We start from the raw sequence: 17198 nt of genomic DNA on the forward strand, positions 1-17198 counted from the left end.
ACTGTTTACAATCATTACGCAAAAGATATTTCTAAATTACATATTGATGTTTTAAACTCACAGGTTTCCCATAAAACAGCAGCTTCTGGCTTCTGCAGCGAAGTAAGAAAAACAGCCCTTAAGTGCACGGATCTGGCTTCAACCTCATCATCTCCGCTGTGAGTTGCAAAATGAAAAAAAAAGAAAAAGAAAAGCAAAGAGGCCTTCGGAGGTGGAGAACTCATGTAATATGCATAGCCACTAGTTCTTTGAGTGTGTTTGAGTGCGAGTGTGTATGTGCGTGTGTTTTGCCAGGCAGGCTTTCATGGCAGGATGACGGAGGAGCAGTGAGAGAAAGGGGACAGGAGAGGAATAAGAAACAGCCGAGCGTGGGGGGTTTTTTTGGACCCTGCGACGGTTCTTCTCCATCTGACAGAAGTGAGAGGAGCGAGCCGGTCCACCAGAACACGTATGATAACGTTCATCTTCCTCCTCTCCTCTGTCAACTTGTCATTTGTTGCCTGCTAGCGTGACACAACTCAGGGAGGCAAAACCACATGCTAGGATAGTTTCGGTATATGTGTGTGTGTGTGTGTGTGTGTGTGTGTGTGTGTGCAGAAGCAGAGATAATCAAAGCGTTGATTAATATTATAATGAGCATTAACATCAGAGAAAGCTTCTCCAGAGCGCCAAGCTTATAGGACAACTACGAAAGCCGACGCAAAGACGCAAAAGGACCTATTTAGAGCCAGTGTTTGGTTTGTCCTTTCTGGGCTATTGTAGAAACAATCTGCCTATAGATGTCCCCTTAGTGCTACACACTGGCCCTTTACATACCGAATACATACTGGTGTTCTTGCCTCCTCATGAGGAAGAAATGATCAAAGCACATGCGCCCTTTCAAAAGGCAGCATTAAAGATATATTAAAAAAAACAGCTGATCACAGTCGGCTGCCTCAACACAAAAGTCTATAACAGAGCTCTCCAGAAAATGGAAAGAAAATAGATGAATTGGACAGGATGAAAGTTCAGTTTTAATTACAGTCCGACTCTAATTGACTGGTGGACCAATTACTGTGGATTCGTTTTGTTTTGGCCCATGTATCAGTGAGCGAGCGGAGCCGAGTGCTCATAATTACAGCAGACATCAGATTTGACCAATGAGCTCAGCATACACAAATACACAAATAAACGCAGGCTCTGATTCATGCAGGGACATTAGGCCTAGTTTATCCATTTGCAACGATGACAAATGCTGTAATACAGCTGGGAAAAGTATAAATGAATGAAGCAAACACATTGCATGTTTGCGAATGCTTTGTCACGTTTGCAGATGAAGCGGCCGTGTAGTGTTCCTCCAGTAAATATTAATGATTTCTGTGTAAATCTGCTCCTGCCCTGTTTAATTAATGGGATTTGTTAAGCTACAGCACGAACCTAAAGAACATTCAGATTACTGTGTGTGTGTGTGTGTGTGTGTGTGTGTGTGTGTGTGTGTGTGTGTGTGTGTACAGATGGTGAGACGTGACCAATCACCTTACTGTCAACAACGAGAGCAAAACGCCGCTCTGATTACACAAAAAGTGACACTCGTGCAAACACTGTGACTGACACGACGCACATCTGTGATGAATGTCTAGAGTCAGCGCACTGTGAGTCACAGGTGAAGAGGTCACAGTGTCAGCATCGCACTGCATCTAAACTGGGTCACGTTCTGTCAGCACGCTGCCAACAAAGGGAGCCATATCGACTTTTCTCTCATTTCTTTGGTTGAGATTCGGCGGTGGAACAAGTTGTCCTTGCTAAAAAAAAATGCACATTCGGGGCGCGCGAGAGCCTCGAGCCGGGCCGACTCATGATGAAACGGAATGAAATATCAGCGATCGAACAGAATACAAGCGAAAAGAGGTTTGGGGGTTGTGATTGTGGTAAAGACGTGCTTATAGGGGATACTCCTCAGCGAGGGGAGAGGAGTTGAGAGAACAGGATGAAAGGAAAATTTGGATGGAGGAGTGAGGAGTGAGTGACAGGCCGGATAAATGAGCATGGATTTAAAACACACTCACACACACACACACACACACACACACACACACTCAGACACACAGCATATTAAATGAGAGGCAAGCAGCCTGGAGGGCAGAGCAGAAAGCTTTGGACCAGAAATGAAAGACCACCCCAAAAACACAGGCTGGCGAGGAATCCTGACCTAAAGTTGCTCCCATCACACACAGAGACGATGTGGAGAACCGGACAGGAGCGGCTTCGTCTTGTGCCCGAGGGCAGCTGGAAGGAGTTCAAAGACGGCAGAGGTAATCAAACAATGCGTCAGCGGTGTCTGCTCTCTCAGAAAAGTTCTCTCTCACTTAGTCTGAGACTTTTTGTCAGAGAAGCGGCATGAACGATGGTCCAATCACACGCACGGTGAAAAACATTCCACTAATAGAGTCTGCCGCTCTAATGCGGCCTGATATGGAAAATGTATTCATCTGTATCGGAGAGGTGATTGACAGCTGGCGCTGGTACCATATGGGGCTCCGGCGGAAATAACAGCAGGTGCTTTGATCAAAGGCAACTTCCTATTTTCATCGCCGCACTTTCCGAGGACATCTGCGCAGCAGCTTTGCCCAAGGGAACGCTGACACAGCAGGCCGGGCTTCCTCGGCATCAGCACAATGCAACTGGATGTGTGTGTGTGTGTGTGTGTGTGTGTGTGTGTGTGTGTGTGTGTGTGTGTGTGTGTGTGTGTGTGTGTGTGTGTGTGTGTGTTTGCGTGAGGGAAACACACAGGAAATACACTCTGCCTTTTGCGTTCCCAAGCAGCCAGGGCCGGGGTGAAAAAACAGCGAAGGGCTCCTTCTGATGGAGATGCAGATGAGGAGGCACAGTTCCAGAGCGGTTGAACGGGGAGGGGGGGGGGCTTCAAAGGGAAATGTTCACCGGGTACAGCCGGGGTTGGATGGAGTTTAGCTGCAAATTAGAAACGTTTTTTCGGCCCAAAGTTGGTTCACTGAACGAATGACGATATTCCCCAACAGATTCGTTGTCATTCATCCTGCTGAGATGGCAAAATACGTTCCGCCAAGAGCTTGATTTAAATACAGTCCTGTGGATGGATCAAAGGACGTCAGAAGAATAATGTAGCTGTCACTGATGTTGCTGTACAATAAGAGGTTTCCCAAGTGCCCATGAGCAATTTAACCTGCCTCTCCACACATCAAATACTGCTCTCAATCAGTGGTTGCCAATAATTGGGGTTGGGTACCCGCAAGGGTCACAAAACTAAATCTGAAAAGTTAATTACTAAGCTCATTTTTACCAGCTAAAATTATGTTTTGGGACAATTCTCTTTATGAAAAACTAAACGATACACACAGTAATTAGTGATAACTTTCTCAAATGATGTTAAAGAAATGATAAGCTGAAGTCTACGTCAAATCAAATCAAAAAGGCTTTATTCAAAGGTAAAATAAGATACCATGATTTGTACATCACCAAGGTAAATCTATATTTACCAAATGAAGTTAGCTTTATTTTATTACTTCAGGACTTCACCTGTATATGAGGGGTAACCACTAAAAAATAAGTTTTGTCAATGAATTTGTTGTGCTTTCAGCTTGGGAAATTGCTGAGTGCTTCAGTCGAGGAGTGTGATGTCTTGAGGTAAAGGGACTTCAATAGGATCTTGATATTTTTTGCACATGAAATATGTCATAAATTACAGGATCCCCTGTCACCAACCCTGTACAATTTGGGTTTACATACCGTTTCTTTGGAAAAAACCCGTCACCACACCAGAGAGTGCTGCCAAATTCAGCACTCAAAGTAAAGCCAGATTTCACTTGTGGTTCGCCGATTGTGCCGTTTCTCTCCTGTTACAGTTGTGGTCAAAAGTTTACATACACTTGTAAAGAACATAATGTCATGGCTCTCTTGAGTTTCCAGTTATTTCTACAACTCTGATTTTTCTCTGATAGAGTGATTGGAACAGATACTTCTTTGTCACAAAAAACATTCATGAAGTTTGGTTCTTTCATGACTTTATTATGGGTTAACAGAAAAAGTGACAAAATCTGCTGGGTCAAAAATATACATACAGCAACATGAATTAGCAATTTTGGTGACTTAGAAAGTTGTGTCAATGAAATGAGCTTCATAGCATGGCCTCTTAACTTCTTGTGAGTGATTATGAGTGACTACAGCTGGTGACTTCTCTGAGGCCATTTAAATAGGGCTCATTGGATACAAACACCCACAAACGCTACAATGGGAAAGTCAAAGGAGCTCAGCATGGATCTGAAAAAGCGAATCATTGACTTGAACAAGTCAGGAAAGTCACTTGGAGCCATTTCAAAGCAGCTGCAGGTCCCAAGAGCAACAGTGCAAACAATTGTTTGTAAGTATAAAGTGCATGGCACTGTTTTGTCACTGCCACGATCAGGAAGAAAACGCAAGCTATCACCTGCTGCTGAGAGAAAATTGGTCAGGAGGGTGAAGAGTCAACCGAGAACCACCAAAAAGCAGATCTGCCAAGAATTAGAAGCTGCTGGAACACAGGTGTCAGTGTCCACAGTCAAGCGTGTTTTGCATCTCCATGGACTGAGAGGCTGCCGTGCAAGAAGGAAGCCCTTGCTCCAAAAGTGGCACCTTAAGGCTCGACTGAAGTTTGCTGCTGATCACATGGACAAAGATAAGACCTTCTGGAGGAAAGTTCTGTGGTCAGACGAAACAAAAATCGAGCTGTTTGGCCACAATGCCCAGCAATATGTTTGGAGGAGAAAAGGTGAGGCCTTTAACCCCAAGAACACCATGCCTACCGTCAAGCACGGTGGTGGTAGTATTATGCTGTGGGGCTGTTTTGCTGCCAATGGAACTGGTGCTTTACAGAGAGTAAATGGGATAATGAAGAAGGAGGATTACCTTCAAATTCTTCAAGATAACCTGAAATCATCAGCCCGAAGGTTGGGTCTTGGGCGCAGTTGGGTGTTCCAACAGGACAATGACCCCAAACACACATCAAAAGTGGTAATGGAATGGCTAAATCAGGCTAGAATTAGGGTTTTAGAATGGCCTTCCCAAAGTCCTGACTTAAATCCCATTGAGAACATGTGGACAATGCTGAAGAAACAAGTCCATGTCAGAAAGCCATCAAATTTAACTGAACTGCACCAATTCTGTCAAGAGTGGTCAAAGATTCAACGAGAAGCTTGCCAGAAGCTTGTGGATGGCTACCAGAAGCGCCTAATTGAAGTGAAAATGGCCAAGGGACATGTAACCAAATATTAGCACTGCTGTATGTATATTTTTGACCCAGCAGATTTGATCACTTTTTCTGTTAACTCATAATAAAGTCATGAAAGAACCAAACTTCATGAATGTTTTTTGTGACAAAGAAGTATCTGTTCCAATCACTCTATCAGAGAAAAATCAGAGTTGTAGAAATAACGGGGAAACTCAAGAGAGCCATGACATTCTTTACAAGTGTATGTAAACTTTTGACCACAACTGTATCTCTCCATGTAAGAATGAACAACCACAATCAACACAAACATCCCTGACTGTACAGGTAAGAAAAGAAGAAAAAAAACACTGTGGTTCATATTTCTTTCAAAAGCAGAAAAACTGCTTCAGGCGTATCGCTTTCAAGTCCTCAACCCAAGTAACTCCCAAAGAGACATTTTCACAGGAAAACATTTTCCTTTTTAAACTGGAATACTAGTCACATCGATGAAAAAACAACAGGCAATCAATGCAGCTCATAAAATCTCCTGCCCGTTTTTTATGTAAGCACATCATGTAAATTATCTCCATATGTTAATATGACAATAACCCTGCAGGAAAAGCGCTGAGATTAAGCTTGTATGTGCAGCGAGTGCTTGTACACTCAGCCGAGTGTGACATGTCTTCAGCCCCGAACAGATAACCGCACTGCGAGAGTCTGCCTGAGCGTCGTACCACGAAGAAAACCCCAACGTGGTGTTCAGCTGCATATGTCGGGCGGATGAAGCTGAATAAATTGAAATAACCGGGGGATCAGCGAGAATGAATGGTGAAGTCACTGTTACTCAGAACTGGAACGCTAGCTTTTGTAGAAATGAAAATAAAACACAGTTTGTGTGTCGTTCATGTGCATTAAATCAGAAATGCTTGTATTTATTTCGCTTCCCTGTAAAGTGGGTGAATTCACATGTGAATATCTGTCTGTTCATCCTCTCCACATACACACACACACACACACACACACACACACACACACACACACACACACACACACACACACACACCGCCCGACCAAAGAGCCGTCCAATCCAATGGATCCTGACCACTAAGAAGAACAGGCCGATGAAATATGCATGACAGGAGAAAAAGCTCCCCGCCTCGGCACACAGAAATGTTCTGCCTCCCTCTCTCTCTGAGCATAAAACATTGATGGCGGTGGTGCTCGCCGCCGCAGCTGCTGAACCACTGGATGGAGCGCTGAGCTGATCCAGTGGAGGGTTAGCAAGTTCACATCTAATTCTGGACTTCACCCACGGGACCATGAGGCCGAGAAAGGAAAGAGCCGGGGTGGTTTTACCTCGCAGAGAAAAGGTTTTTTTCCTGGTTCAAACCAGCCCTCAGCTGTGTGTGTGTGTGTGTGTGTGTGTGTGTGTGTATGTGTGTGTGTGTGTGTGTGTGTGTGTGCGCGCCGCAAGACATGACGGAATTGTTGATATGTAAGGTCATGTGCTTCTACCTCTTATAGGACAGACAAACGTTCCTGGGTTGTGCCTCCTGTGTTTCTACCTGAGCAAAAGCAGCAGTGATACAGCAGATGTAGCAGATGCTGTTAGAAATGGGAACAGCAAGTGTTGGAGGTAGGCTGTTCAGAGGGAAATGATTCAGCCTAGTTGATGCTGTCTTGCAGCTCGGTCATGAGTGCATACTCCTTGACATTTGTCACTCTGAATAATGTCCACACGTTGGGGTCTGCAGATGTAAAGCATGTCTAAAAATTAGACTCAAGTATACTTGAAAAGTCCTCCTCTATTTCTGCATGATGTTGGCGGTCACCACATTTTGACCTGCAGCCTTAATTAAAGCGAAATGCTGATAAAATGTCAATTAGAGTTTGTATGAGCTAAATTGCAACATGCACATAAACAAACATAGCACACACCCAGACATGCACATTTCGGAAATAAACAATATTTGCTTGTTCAAAGAATCTTCATTTTTTTAATCTATTTTTAAGATTTTTTGAGCTTGTAGCTTTAATAACATAATATATATATATATATATATATATATATATATATATATATATATATATATATTTTCACCTACTACCAATATTTCACATGATCATATAAGTCACATGATACAATATGCAAATGAGGAAAGTGCTGATTTGTATCTGAAAATCTTTTTTGCTTTCTGCAATTCTACCAGCTGACAACATTCCAGTCCAAGCAAATAAACCCGCCCCTCCCTTCCTCTCTGAAATGTCATTGGTGTACACTTTTGATGTTCTGCAAAAGAAAGCAAGAACCTCTCAAAGCACTGCTTCAAAGTGACTCAAACTCCAACTTTTATCCTCGTCTTCACACATTTCAAACCCATCCCAAACCTCGAAAGAAGTCATATGTCCTCACTTTGTAGGAAATCTCTTTTGTTTTTTGTCCTCATAATGACATTCAACCATCATCAAGTAGAGTAACAAACCGCCACACACACACACACACACACACACACACACAGACATCTGCATTGGCTGTCAGCAGTTCTGTAGTAAACATGTGGATCAAAATAGGCTTCTATCTAGAGAGGGACAGTTGACAAGCGTCTCGTCAGCAGTTCATTTCTCACACACACTTTCATATGCAACACTGATAAGATGCACACCACAAAGAAAACCATTGTTCTTTATCTACCTGTTTCAGTTTACCAGCCTTCTTTGGTAGCACTCAACACACACTCACAAATACACAACAAAACACACACACACACACACACACACACACACACACACACACACACACACACACACACACACACACTTGCGGCGCTGGGAAAACAAACACTCGTCTGATCTGCCCTCCTCTGGGCTTTGCGGGCTCTCTGTGAAACCTCCGTCTATCTAGACGAGAGTTGACCTGGAAACGGAACAAAGGCCCGGCTCCTCGCTTCGCATTGTTGTTCCGCAAAAGTCTGTCGCTATGAAGACACGCAGCTGTAGCGCATGCAGAGCGGGACGGAGACGCGCACACACTCACGGGAGGCTCTTGGATTCGCCACAAACTCCTTCTCGTTTTCTCCCAAAGCAACATTGATCTGACTCTGGAGTCAGACAGAGACGTATAGAGATTTGGCTGTAAGCAATAAGCGCCACTTTAAACACACCATTAACCCTGTGAAAGTCCAAGTTTCTGTCCGTAAAGATTTAACCTGCCCAATGAAATCAGCCTGTAATTACGCTTAGTTAAATGCCACATGCAGGGATTTAAATTAGCGACTAAACATTCTCAAGGATAGAGGCTGCTGAAATAACAACTAAGGGTTCGTGGATCACTTGACCTGGCAACAGAAGTGCTTCAAAAGCTTCAGAAAAATGCAGAGAAAGAGTCTACAGTTAAACGGTGCAACACGTATAACAAAATATGCTTTCTGGAACTTAAGCGCACAAGAACCGTATCTTCTCACACAACAACAGAAACAAATCTATGCTATAAAAATGGCCCCAATGCACAAAGCGAGAATGTGAAGGCCGGTACTGAGCAGCGACACGAGCTGTGCAACATTAAGGGCTTTTGAAGCCCACGCGCTGACAGGACCGCGCTTTGTTTTACGAGACTGCTTCTCTGTTTGAGTGAGAGCGGCGGCCTGATAAGTCACACGCGACCATGAACCGATGACCTGTGTTAAGGGGGCATAATTGTCTTTTTAACAGCAGGCTCTAAATCTATCCTCGCCCTTCCCTTCGCTGCTTCACCCGTGCAAGTGCTATGCAGACACTGGTTACCTAGCAGCAGCTGTCCTCGAGTTGTTTCTTTTCTTTGTTGTTGTTTTTTTTGACTGACTGATGGGCAACAAAGTCAGCTCCTTTTTTCCCTTTTTTTTTTTTTACAATTTTAACAACAAACAGCGATATCAGTGTTTGTTGCAGAGGTGAAAGACGGGATGTAATTTTTGCTATTTGTGAGAAACATCTCTGTTTGGATTGAGTACGAGTGAGCTCCTGCCGTTTGTCTGTGTGCGTATTCATTTCCGTACTGACCTGCAGCCATCTGCATGTATCCAGCCAGGGTGCAGATCCTCCTCTCACATCCTCCGCTGGGCAGGAAGATGGTGATGATGGCCAACAGGGAGCTGACGGCCAGCAGGGCGCAGCCTCCCGAGCAGAGCACCGCGCTGGTCTGAGGAACACAAACACAGAACAATTTTTTTTTAGGGAGAGCAAGTTTACTGGCAGTCGTACATTTGCACCCGTTCACGACAGGGAATGCATACAGTTGCTTGGACCGTCATGTAGCCACAAACAAATGAACGCCTTCAAGTCTGTGTTTCTGGTCAGGTCACACAGTCGATCCTCCAAAACAGGTTAATGACTCTCTCAGCTGGAAAGCAGCACTTCACGGCCAAACAACAGGGCACTGTCCCTACTCATCACATCTTTGGTTAAATCGCACACACACACATGCTGCAAGCGAGAGGAGCAAAACAAGGGCAGAAAGCTATCACACTCAAACGAGAGATTCATTCACAACTTTCCTGATGAGCTATATGAGCAGCATAATATTTTATCCTCCGGCTGTGAGGAAGTTGTTTGTGCAATGTGCTGAACTGGCCTCCTGCTCTGCTCTTACAGAGAGACTCCTGGGAAAGAGCGCATTCCTGGACGAGTGGCAGCTTTAAGTTTAAAACCCGGAGGGAGAGTGTGTGTGTGTGTGTGTGTGTGTGTGTACACAGTATGTGTGAGTGTTTCCCCACAACCTGCGTGTTTTCGTGGTGCCGCTTGATCTGCACAACCTCTCAAACTGACTCTCCAGCTTCAAAAGCGCCGCCACACATCCTCCTCGACGCATTTTAATGCAGTCAGAAAACAGCACCACGTTGGTGATTAGCATGCAGGCGGGGGAGATCGGAGAGACATGTCTAACACGCACAGGGGAATTACAGCCCCCTAAAAACACGTGTCATTATGCATATCCCTGACGTGACGGACGTGAACGGAGGAAGGATGAAAGCAGAGTGATTTCCACGCCTGACAGAAGATTTAATTAGCTTGTTCTGGGTGAAGGTAGAGAGGGGAGCGGGGGAAATATTGAAGTGCTATGATGTCGGTGGAAATTATGATGATTGTTCTTTTGACCTTTAAGCGCGTGGGTTTGTTGAACATGAGTGTTTTCCTCTCTCTATTATCGCAACGCATACATAAACAGTGGCTCTCCACTCCTTCACATCTGGGTTACAGATCAGCTCCCTGGGAACTGCTGGGAGCAAAGTTCCGTGCAAAAGGGCACCTTGACCGCAGCAATCAAGCAAAGGAAGAGCATGCGCAGAATAAGAACAAAACTCCTTCATGAAGGTGGTTTTTATTGCAAATCATTTTGAGAAAGATTAGAAGTTTAATTTGATTTAATTCATGATTGAAACGACATCATTATTCAGCACAGTGATCACCTCTCAGTCCTCAGAGGAATCCGACTGACTTTAGTGATCCGGTTCAAAATGTAATTGTATTTTGCTTTATGACCGCATACCTGCTAAAAGTAACGACATTCCCATGAGTGCCTCAGCTTTGCCTTGTGTTTAGTACTAAATAACCAATGTTATTAGCATGCTTACACGTTGGACATGAGGTGACGTGATGAATATAAAGTTGATGTTGATGAGAATTATTGAGTATAAATAAACACAAAAAGTATGAATGGTGCTTGGTGTAAAGCGGTGCAAGAGAAACCTCAAGTTAATTGTTTTTGCCGGTCATATCTCTCGTATCTTGCATTTCAAGGAACATGTTGCTTGTGATTTACTATTCTTTTCCTTAGCTGGACTAAAAATGGACAACACAGCCTTCATTAAAATATTGCAGCTACAGGAAATGTCCTGGTCATCTAAAACCTTCTCAGACAGCATTTGTGTCAGATACTAAGAGAGAAGAATAGCTTATTACCACCATTCAACAATCATAAGGAAAGAAATCCATAAAATCATAAACAAAGAAGCAATAACAATTTCTCCAAACCAAAGTAAAAGAAAATGCAATGCAGCTATGGGAATGGTCAAAACCACCGACACGTAGGCCTGCATGTGCAGCTGGAAGGACCCGGAAGGTATGTCCCTGCTTCTATTCCCACCAGTAACAAGTTCCAATTTAGTCTCTGTGAGATTCATTATCAAAAGGCGCACTATTCTCTTGCGTCACTTTTGGTTGCAAGAAACCAAGATGGCGACGGCCAAAATGCCAAACTCGAAGCTTCAAAACCAAGAGTGACATCACAGTGACTACATTCACTTTTTATATACAGTCTATGGTGAACAGTTGACAGAATGTAAGACCAGTATTCTGGTTTGGTCCTCAGCAACTCTTGAAAGAAACTAGCTGCTTGCTAACTTGTTGAACTGCTGTTGCATGAGCAGGTAGTGTACGGTGGGTTTTTAGTGTTCTTTTTAACTCAAAACAGGTGTCTTCTGTGGCCAAAATGATGCAAAAGAGTCCGCAAACAATGAGCTAAAAGACGCTATTAGGCTCCTTAGAGCTTAAGGAAGTGCAGATTTGGCTGGTAATTATCGGGCATTGAGCATGAGCGACCCCCCTCCAAAAACAAGTAGTTATTTGATCCATGCTGTGTCAGTGCCGTTTTAATATACCACAACAGGGTGATAACAAGTAAAGAAGAAATCATGTTGCCAATAAGAGCTCTTATCTCAGCTACTCCTGCCACAGCTACTTGTTTTTCTTCGTTTGAACCCGGCGATTACAAGAGGGCGGAGGAGACGCAGCGGCACACTCCAAGATACAGAAAAGTCATTAACTTGGTGGGTCTTTGTTCTTCTCTCTCTTTCTCGCTGGAATGATATTCATGTATGCAGAGGAATTTCTCCTTTCTCTCTGTTACCTGATCTCGGCGTGCCTCGTGGGCTCTCAGTGTGCAGCCTACCTCCCACCCTGCTGTTCTCGATTCACCACGACACATTGAAGGTGCATCATGTCTCATGTAGGGAAGCGGAGAGTGAGAGGGGGGCAGCCATGCCCAGGTATATAAGGCTCACTCAGTAAACAATAAAAGACGCGTTGTGATGTTGTAGTCAGCTAAATTTAGTCAGACAATGACGATTAGCATAAAAATGCATGAGTGTTTGGGAGGGAAATAAAGATTTCCATATGTATGCTGTAAATCCAGTTGCTTTTTGTGTATTCTGTCTGTTTTCCAGTCACTCAATTATCTGCTAGTACTAATAGATTCATACACATGACATTTTCTGTGTGCCATTTAAAAACAGCCCGAGAGATTAACAAAGGCTATCATAGCGCTACACAGCTGTTTTTACAGAAAACAACCAACATTTCAATTAATGGTGTCCCAATTAATCAGCTCCCTGATGAAACAAACTCATAATCATTACCACTTTTACTTACAGACGATACAGAAAGATTTCGGAGGCCTTTTTCCAAGACTGTGCTGGCTCTGAGCACAAGTTAATTTAGTAGAAAATGAGCCGCTAACAGCACTGGTCCTCTCAGTGATGCTTCCTAAATAGATTGGAATTGTGTGTTAATAACTGGGAGAGCCACTGCAACAGCTGGAGCCACGGAGGAGAGACGGTGGTCGAAAGAGTGGAAAATTGTGGAGGGGAGAAATAAATGTTTTCATTTCGCAGAGGATAAAAGGCAGATTTGCCTTAATCTCTTTGCTGCGGTCTAAAAACTTAATTTGGACATCACATCCATAATTAATGAAGACAATACCTGGCGGATTTGACCCACGAGCGCCAATGAATCCCACAATAATAGCAACCGGCCTGGAGCATGCAAGTGTTACAACGCTGATAAAGGTCACGATTGATGGTGGAGATACACCAAATACGGAAAAAACAGAAAGACAAAGCGGAACCTAAAGCGGTCTGGTTTGCTCCAGCCGATTGAGAGTACTTTGTTTTTGACTCTACTGTTTTAAACAAACTTTATCATTGTACAGCTCAACAGTACACTAAAATATGTTTGTGATATTTGACTGTTTGATCAGAGTTTCGCAGGCCTGCTGCCTTAGGATGGACGGACCTCATTTGAGGTTGAGTCATGGTCTTGCAAATTCAGATACGGCGAACGGGCAGTCAAGTCGTCAAGCCGTATCCATCATGCAACATGACGCCAGATCTCCTTCTCTTAGAAAATAAATGAATAAGAGCCGTCGACTTCACATACGTCAACGGATTTGGTGTATCTCCGCCGTGATGCACATGGCTCCATCATAAAGAAACTTTATTGGTTTCCCACAGTAAATGGCCCACATCTTAAGCCTGTTGGAGACCAATAACCGCAGGGATACAAAAAGCCCTCCATCCAGCTGCTTTGAGTAATAAAGGGACAGTCTGAATGGGACTCTTTGATTTCCAATTACATTAAGGAAGTCGGGGATTACACAGTACGGGCCAATGAAATTTCATTGTCTCCTCAATTGGGGGTTACAAGCCGGAGATGGCAGGGCATGTCTCATTAAACGCACTTTTCCTTTCCAAGCCTGGACTGAATGGCTAAATGTTTCAACCTGGGGTTGTGAAAAGTGGAAGGTTTCTGCCCCTCAGAAGTGCCAGGGAGTGGATACAGTAAATGCTCATCCCCTGGCCCTTGACAGAAACAACACCACCACTTTACGACCGAACGTCTCGCCCTAATGGAGGACAAGATATGCAGCGGGAGCTGCCGAGTTTGCCACATCGCCCGCCGGATCTCACCCGTGCGTGTGTGCTTCAGTGTACGTTGCCAAATGCGCACAGGTGCGCCGTCTTCTGTGAGCTTCCCTCGGCAATCCCGTCACTAATCAGCATTCAGCAGCGTGAGAGCCCAGCGGTCGCACTAAAGCATCGGCCTCGACATGTTCTGCCTGTAGAAACCCATTAGCACCGCGACACAGCTTCCCAGAACATCTCTGAGCCGCCAGAGCTGTTTCTGCTCCATCCACCGCCTGTCCAGTCCGCTCTCTGTAAACCGTTTACCTTCCCCTGTACTTTCTCTCTCCTTGCTCGTCCTGTGACTTCATCATCTTTCACAGGAATCCTGATAATCCTGCCAGAGTACTAATACAAAAAATGAAAAAGCAGCCCCCTCCACCTCTCAAATGAATGCTCTGAATAATACATCTGTCTTCCTCATTGATCTTTACTGGGCGGAGACTGGCGGAGGGAGTTCAGTAAGTGTGTGTGTGTGTGTGTGTGTGTGTGTGTGTGTGTGTGTGTGTGTGTGTGTGTGTGTGTGTGTGGGTGCGTGTGACGGTCCTCTGAATGGCTGACGAAGCTGTGTGTACAGAGTGGATACGAGATGGAGAGGAGATGAGGGAGAGAGACAGAGAGAGAGAGAGAGAGAGAGAGAGACAGAGAGAGAGAGAGAGGAAGAGAGAGAGAGAGAGAGGGAGAGAGGGGAGCGGAGATTAATCACCTGACAAGTGGATGGAGTGTCCATTTGTGCCTCGGGGACAGGCTGCAGATAGGATGTGACATTCAGGAGCACTTAGGAGGACATGGACATACACACACACGGGACGCACATGAAGTGTTAGCTCAGTGTTAGCATACAAACACATGTACATTCAGAGGGGGACATCCTGTTACTGTAGATTGAAAAGGTTGTGACACATTATAAAGTCCCACGCTGTGTATGATACTTCGATGTATTATCAGGCACGGAAAAAAGCACTTGTTGGTTAATGTGTGAAAGCTACAGTGACGCCCGATGGCTAAAAATCGGTTTCAGATTCAAATAAGACTAACGGCTTTACTTTCATGAACCTTGTGCAGATTGCAGTGAGTCGAGTGCTTCCTGCACTTTAGGTAATTTCCTGACAAAGTTTGCCTGCACCGTGGTGCACTTGGATACGGGGTGTGATAATACATAGATTGCCATACATCCCATTAAAGGTATCCTCATACAACAAGCGTTTTCCTACAAAAGACAGCAACACATGTACATTTCTGCTTGCTACATGCATATGGTCTTTTCAAAATACTTTTCCGTCTTCACAGGAAACTACTTAGTTAGCTTTAGAGCACAACATAGTTAGGTTTAGATCACAAAACTACATAGTTAGGTTTAGAGAACAAAATAATAAGTTAGTTTGAGGAAAAGATCACCATATGGTTTAAAATAACTATGAAAGTGCCGTTATTTAAGTACGCAAGTTAACAGATAAATCAGTTTTGACTTCTCGTTTCACATGGGGAGCAAACAGTGGTCTCCTGGTTGAAATATCTTTGTTGGTTGTAAGTTAGTTTCTGGACACTTTGAAGATCTCACTGTCACCGACTGTGTTTTCTGTTTGTAATAGCGGGATTTTATTCATCATCACACTGATCCATACAATAACCATCTGCTTTTAAATACCAGTAGTGCCATAACTAAAATGAAAATGAAGCTAAAAAGGCATTCTAGTTTTTTATTTCTGAAATTATTCATGGTTTCCTTCAGTTAGACTGGACTGTTTGACATGCAAATAATAAGTCTGAGAATAAAATAGTTGCTCCTTCTTCATATTGCTACATAAACACGATCCTGGTAATTGTTGCTCATGTTTCCCATGTTGCTCATCACACGTCTATCTTTATTTTAAGTAAAAAATGAGGAGCTCCAGGCAACGCTTTGGCCAGACTCTTAAAACTCTGGAGCACAAAGCCGATGGATGGAGACACTGGGAGACGAATGGCAGGAACAGACAGCCCTGAGGGAGTTATTAGTTTGAGAGAGAAGTTTTATTTCATCTTTGACTTTTCATGGAAATGTGCATCATTTTTAAACTATTTTCACTCTGTGCGGCTTCAACACGCCTGTTGTTTTGAAGTAGAACCTGTGAGGAATAAATCATTATAAGACATAAGCACAGAGGTTTTTCTGCTTCCTTCAGATGGTTGTCACCCGAGTAAAGGAGAGGCATATAAACTATTAAGAATCACTCACTTAATTTCTCATATCTCATATTAATTTCTAATATCTCGTTGGAATCGTACGTCAGCTGGTTGAAGAATAATTAATAACTGAATGTGGAATAAAAGTTGAAAGACGAATGAATAAAAGGGTTTGTGTGATTTCAGAGTGGTTTATATGGACGTGCCTTCAGCAAATAAAGTGACCAAAACACCATGAAACACCGGTTCACAAGCTGAGCTGTCGACCCGCTCCGGTTATTCTTTGAGATATGGTTCAAAGACACAACAACCTTACATCATTTTCTGCCTGAAGCTTGCCTCTGTAATTTGTTCTTCAGGAGCAGAAGAGAATCTCAGAGAGAGATGTTTTTCCAAACAGAAAAAAAAGATATTGAGGTGGCCATACTGTGCGGTCTGCTAGAAAGACACTCTTCACACATACTATGCTCTCTTACCTTTAACGTTAGATCAGCTGACTAAAAAATGCAAGTATTCAACAATGCATTTTCTTTGTCTCTTTGTTTTCTACTAGAGCTCTGACTGTGACAGGCCTCTTGTATGTCGACGCTAGCTTCTTTGCTCACTTGGTTAGTCGCTAGTAAGCACAACTGTTTCCTTGCAAACTGAAGTTGATGCTTCCTTCAGTCTTCTTAGCTCCTTAAAGTGGGACAGGAACACTCTGGCTGTTAGCTTTCTTAACCAGATACACAAGGTCAAGTGCCAGCTATAATGCAATCAGGTTAAAATTAATAATTTAAAAATGTAATACTTAAATAATTCAATGTGCTCTGAGAGACAGATTTTTGCATTTCAGCACATTTTCTTAAAAAGCCAAACTTTCTCCATTAATCTCACCATATGGGCATATTTACTGCAGCTGTTTGGGACTCATCTCCACACTCTACTACCTGGAATAGTTTGAATATTTATTTTGCGGCCGTCTTCATGGTACCTCCATCACAAGCTTCCGCTCAGTTTGGGCCGTGAATTGGGACATTTATAATGTTTTGTGCCACCGCTCCTTTATATTATCGGTGTCAATATCTCTAATATCTGCCCAACAAGAGCCAAGAAACACAGCAACGCTAGAAAAAATTTAC

The 17198-nt window shown here is 43.6% G+C and overlaps 1 protein-coding gene across 1 annotated transcript in view; it reads right to left on the reverse strand.

Annotated features, from left to right (window-relative positions):
• The window catches only part of LOC137886877 (LHFPL tetraspan subfamily member 7 protein), a 101775-nt gene that overhangs the window by 67210 nt on the left and 17367 nt on the right, over nucleotides 1-17198 (reverse strand). The window contains exon 2 of the mRNA XM_068729545.1: nucleotides 9236-9374. Coding sequence (XP_068585646.1) covers nucleotides 9236-9374 — 139 coding nt within the window. The remainder of the gene's footprint in view (nucleotides 1-9235; nucleotides 9375-17198) is intronic.

Source organism: Cebidichthys violaceus, unplaced genomic scaffold (assembly GCF_023349555.1).
Source record: "Cebidichthys violaceus isolate CVI_PGR_0920_01 unplaced genomic scaffold, fCebVio1.0.p SCAF_46, whole genome shotgun sequence".
NCBI lineage: Eukaryota > Metazoa > Chordata > Actinopteri > Perciformes > Stichaeidae > Cebidichthys > Cebidichthys violaceus.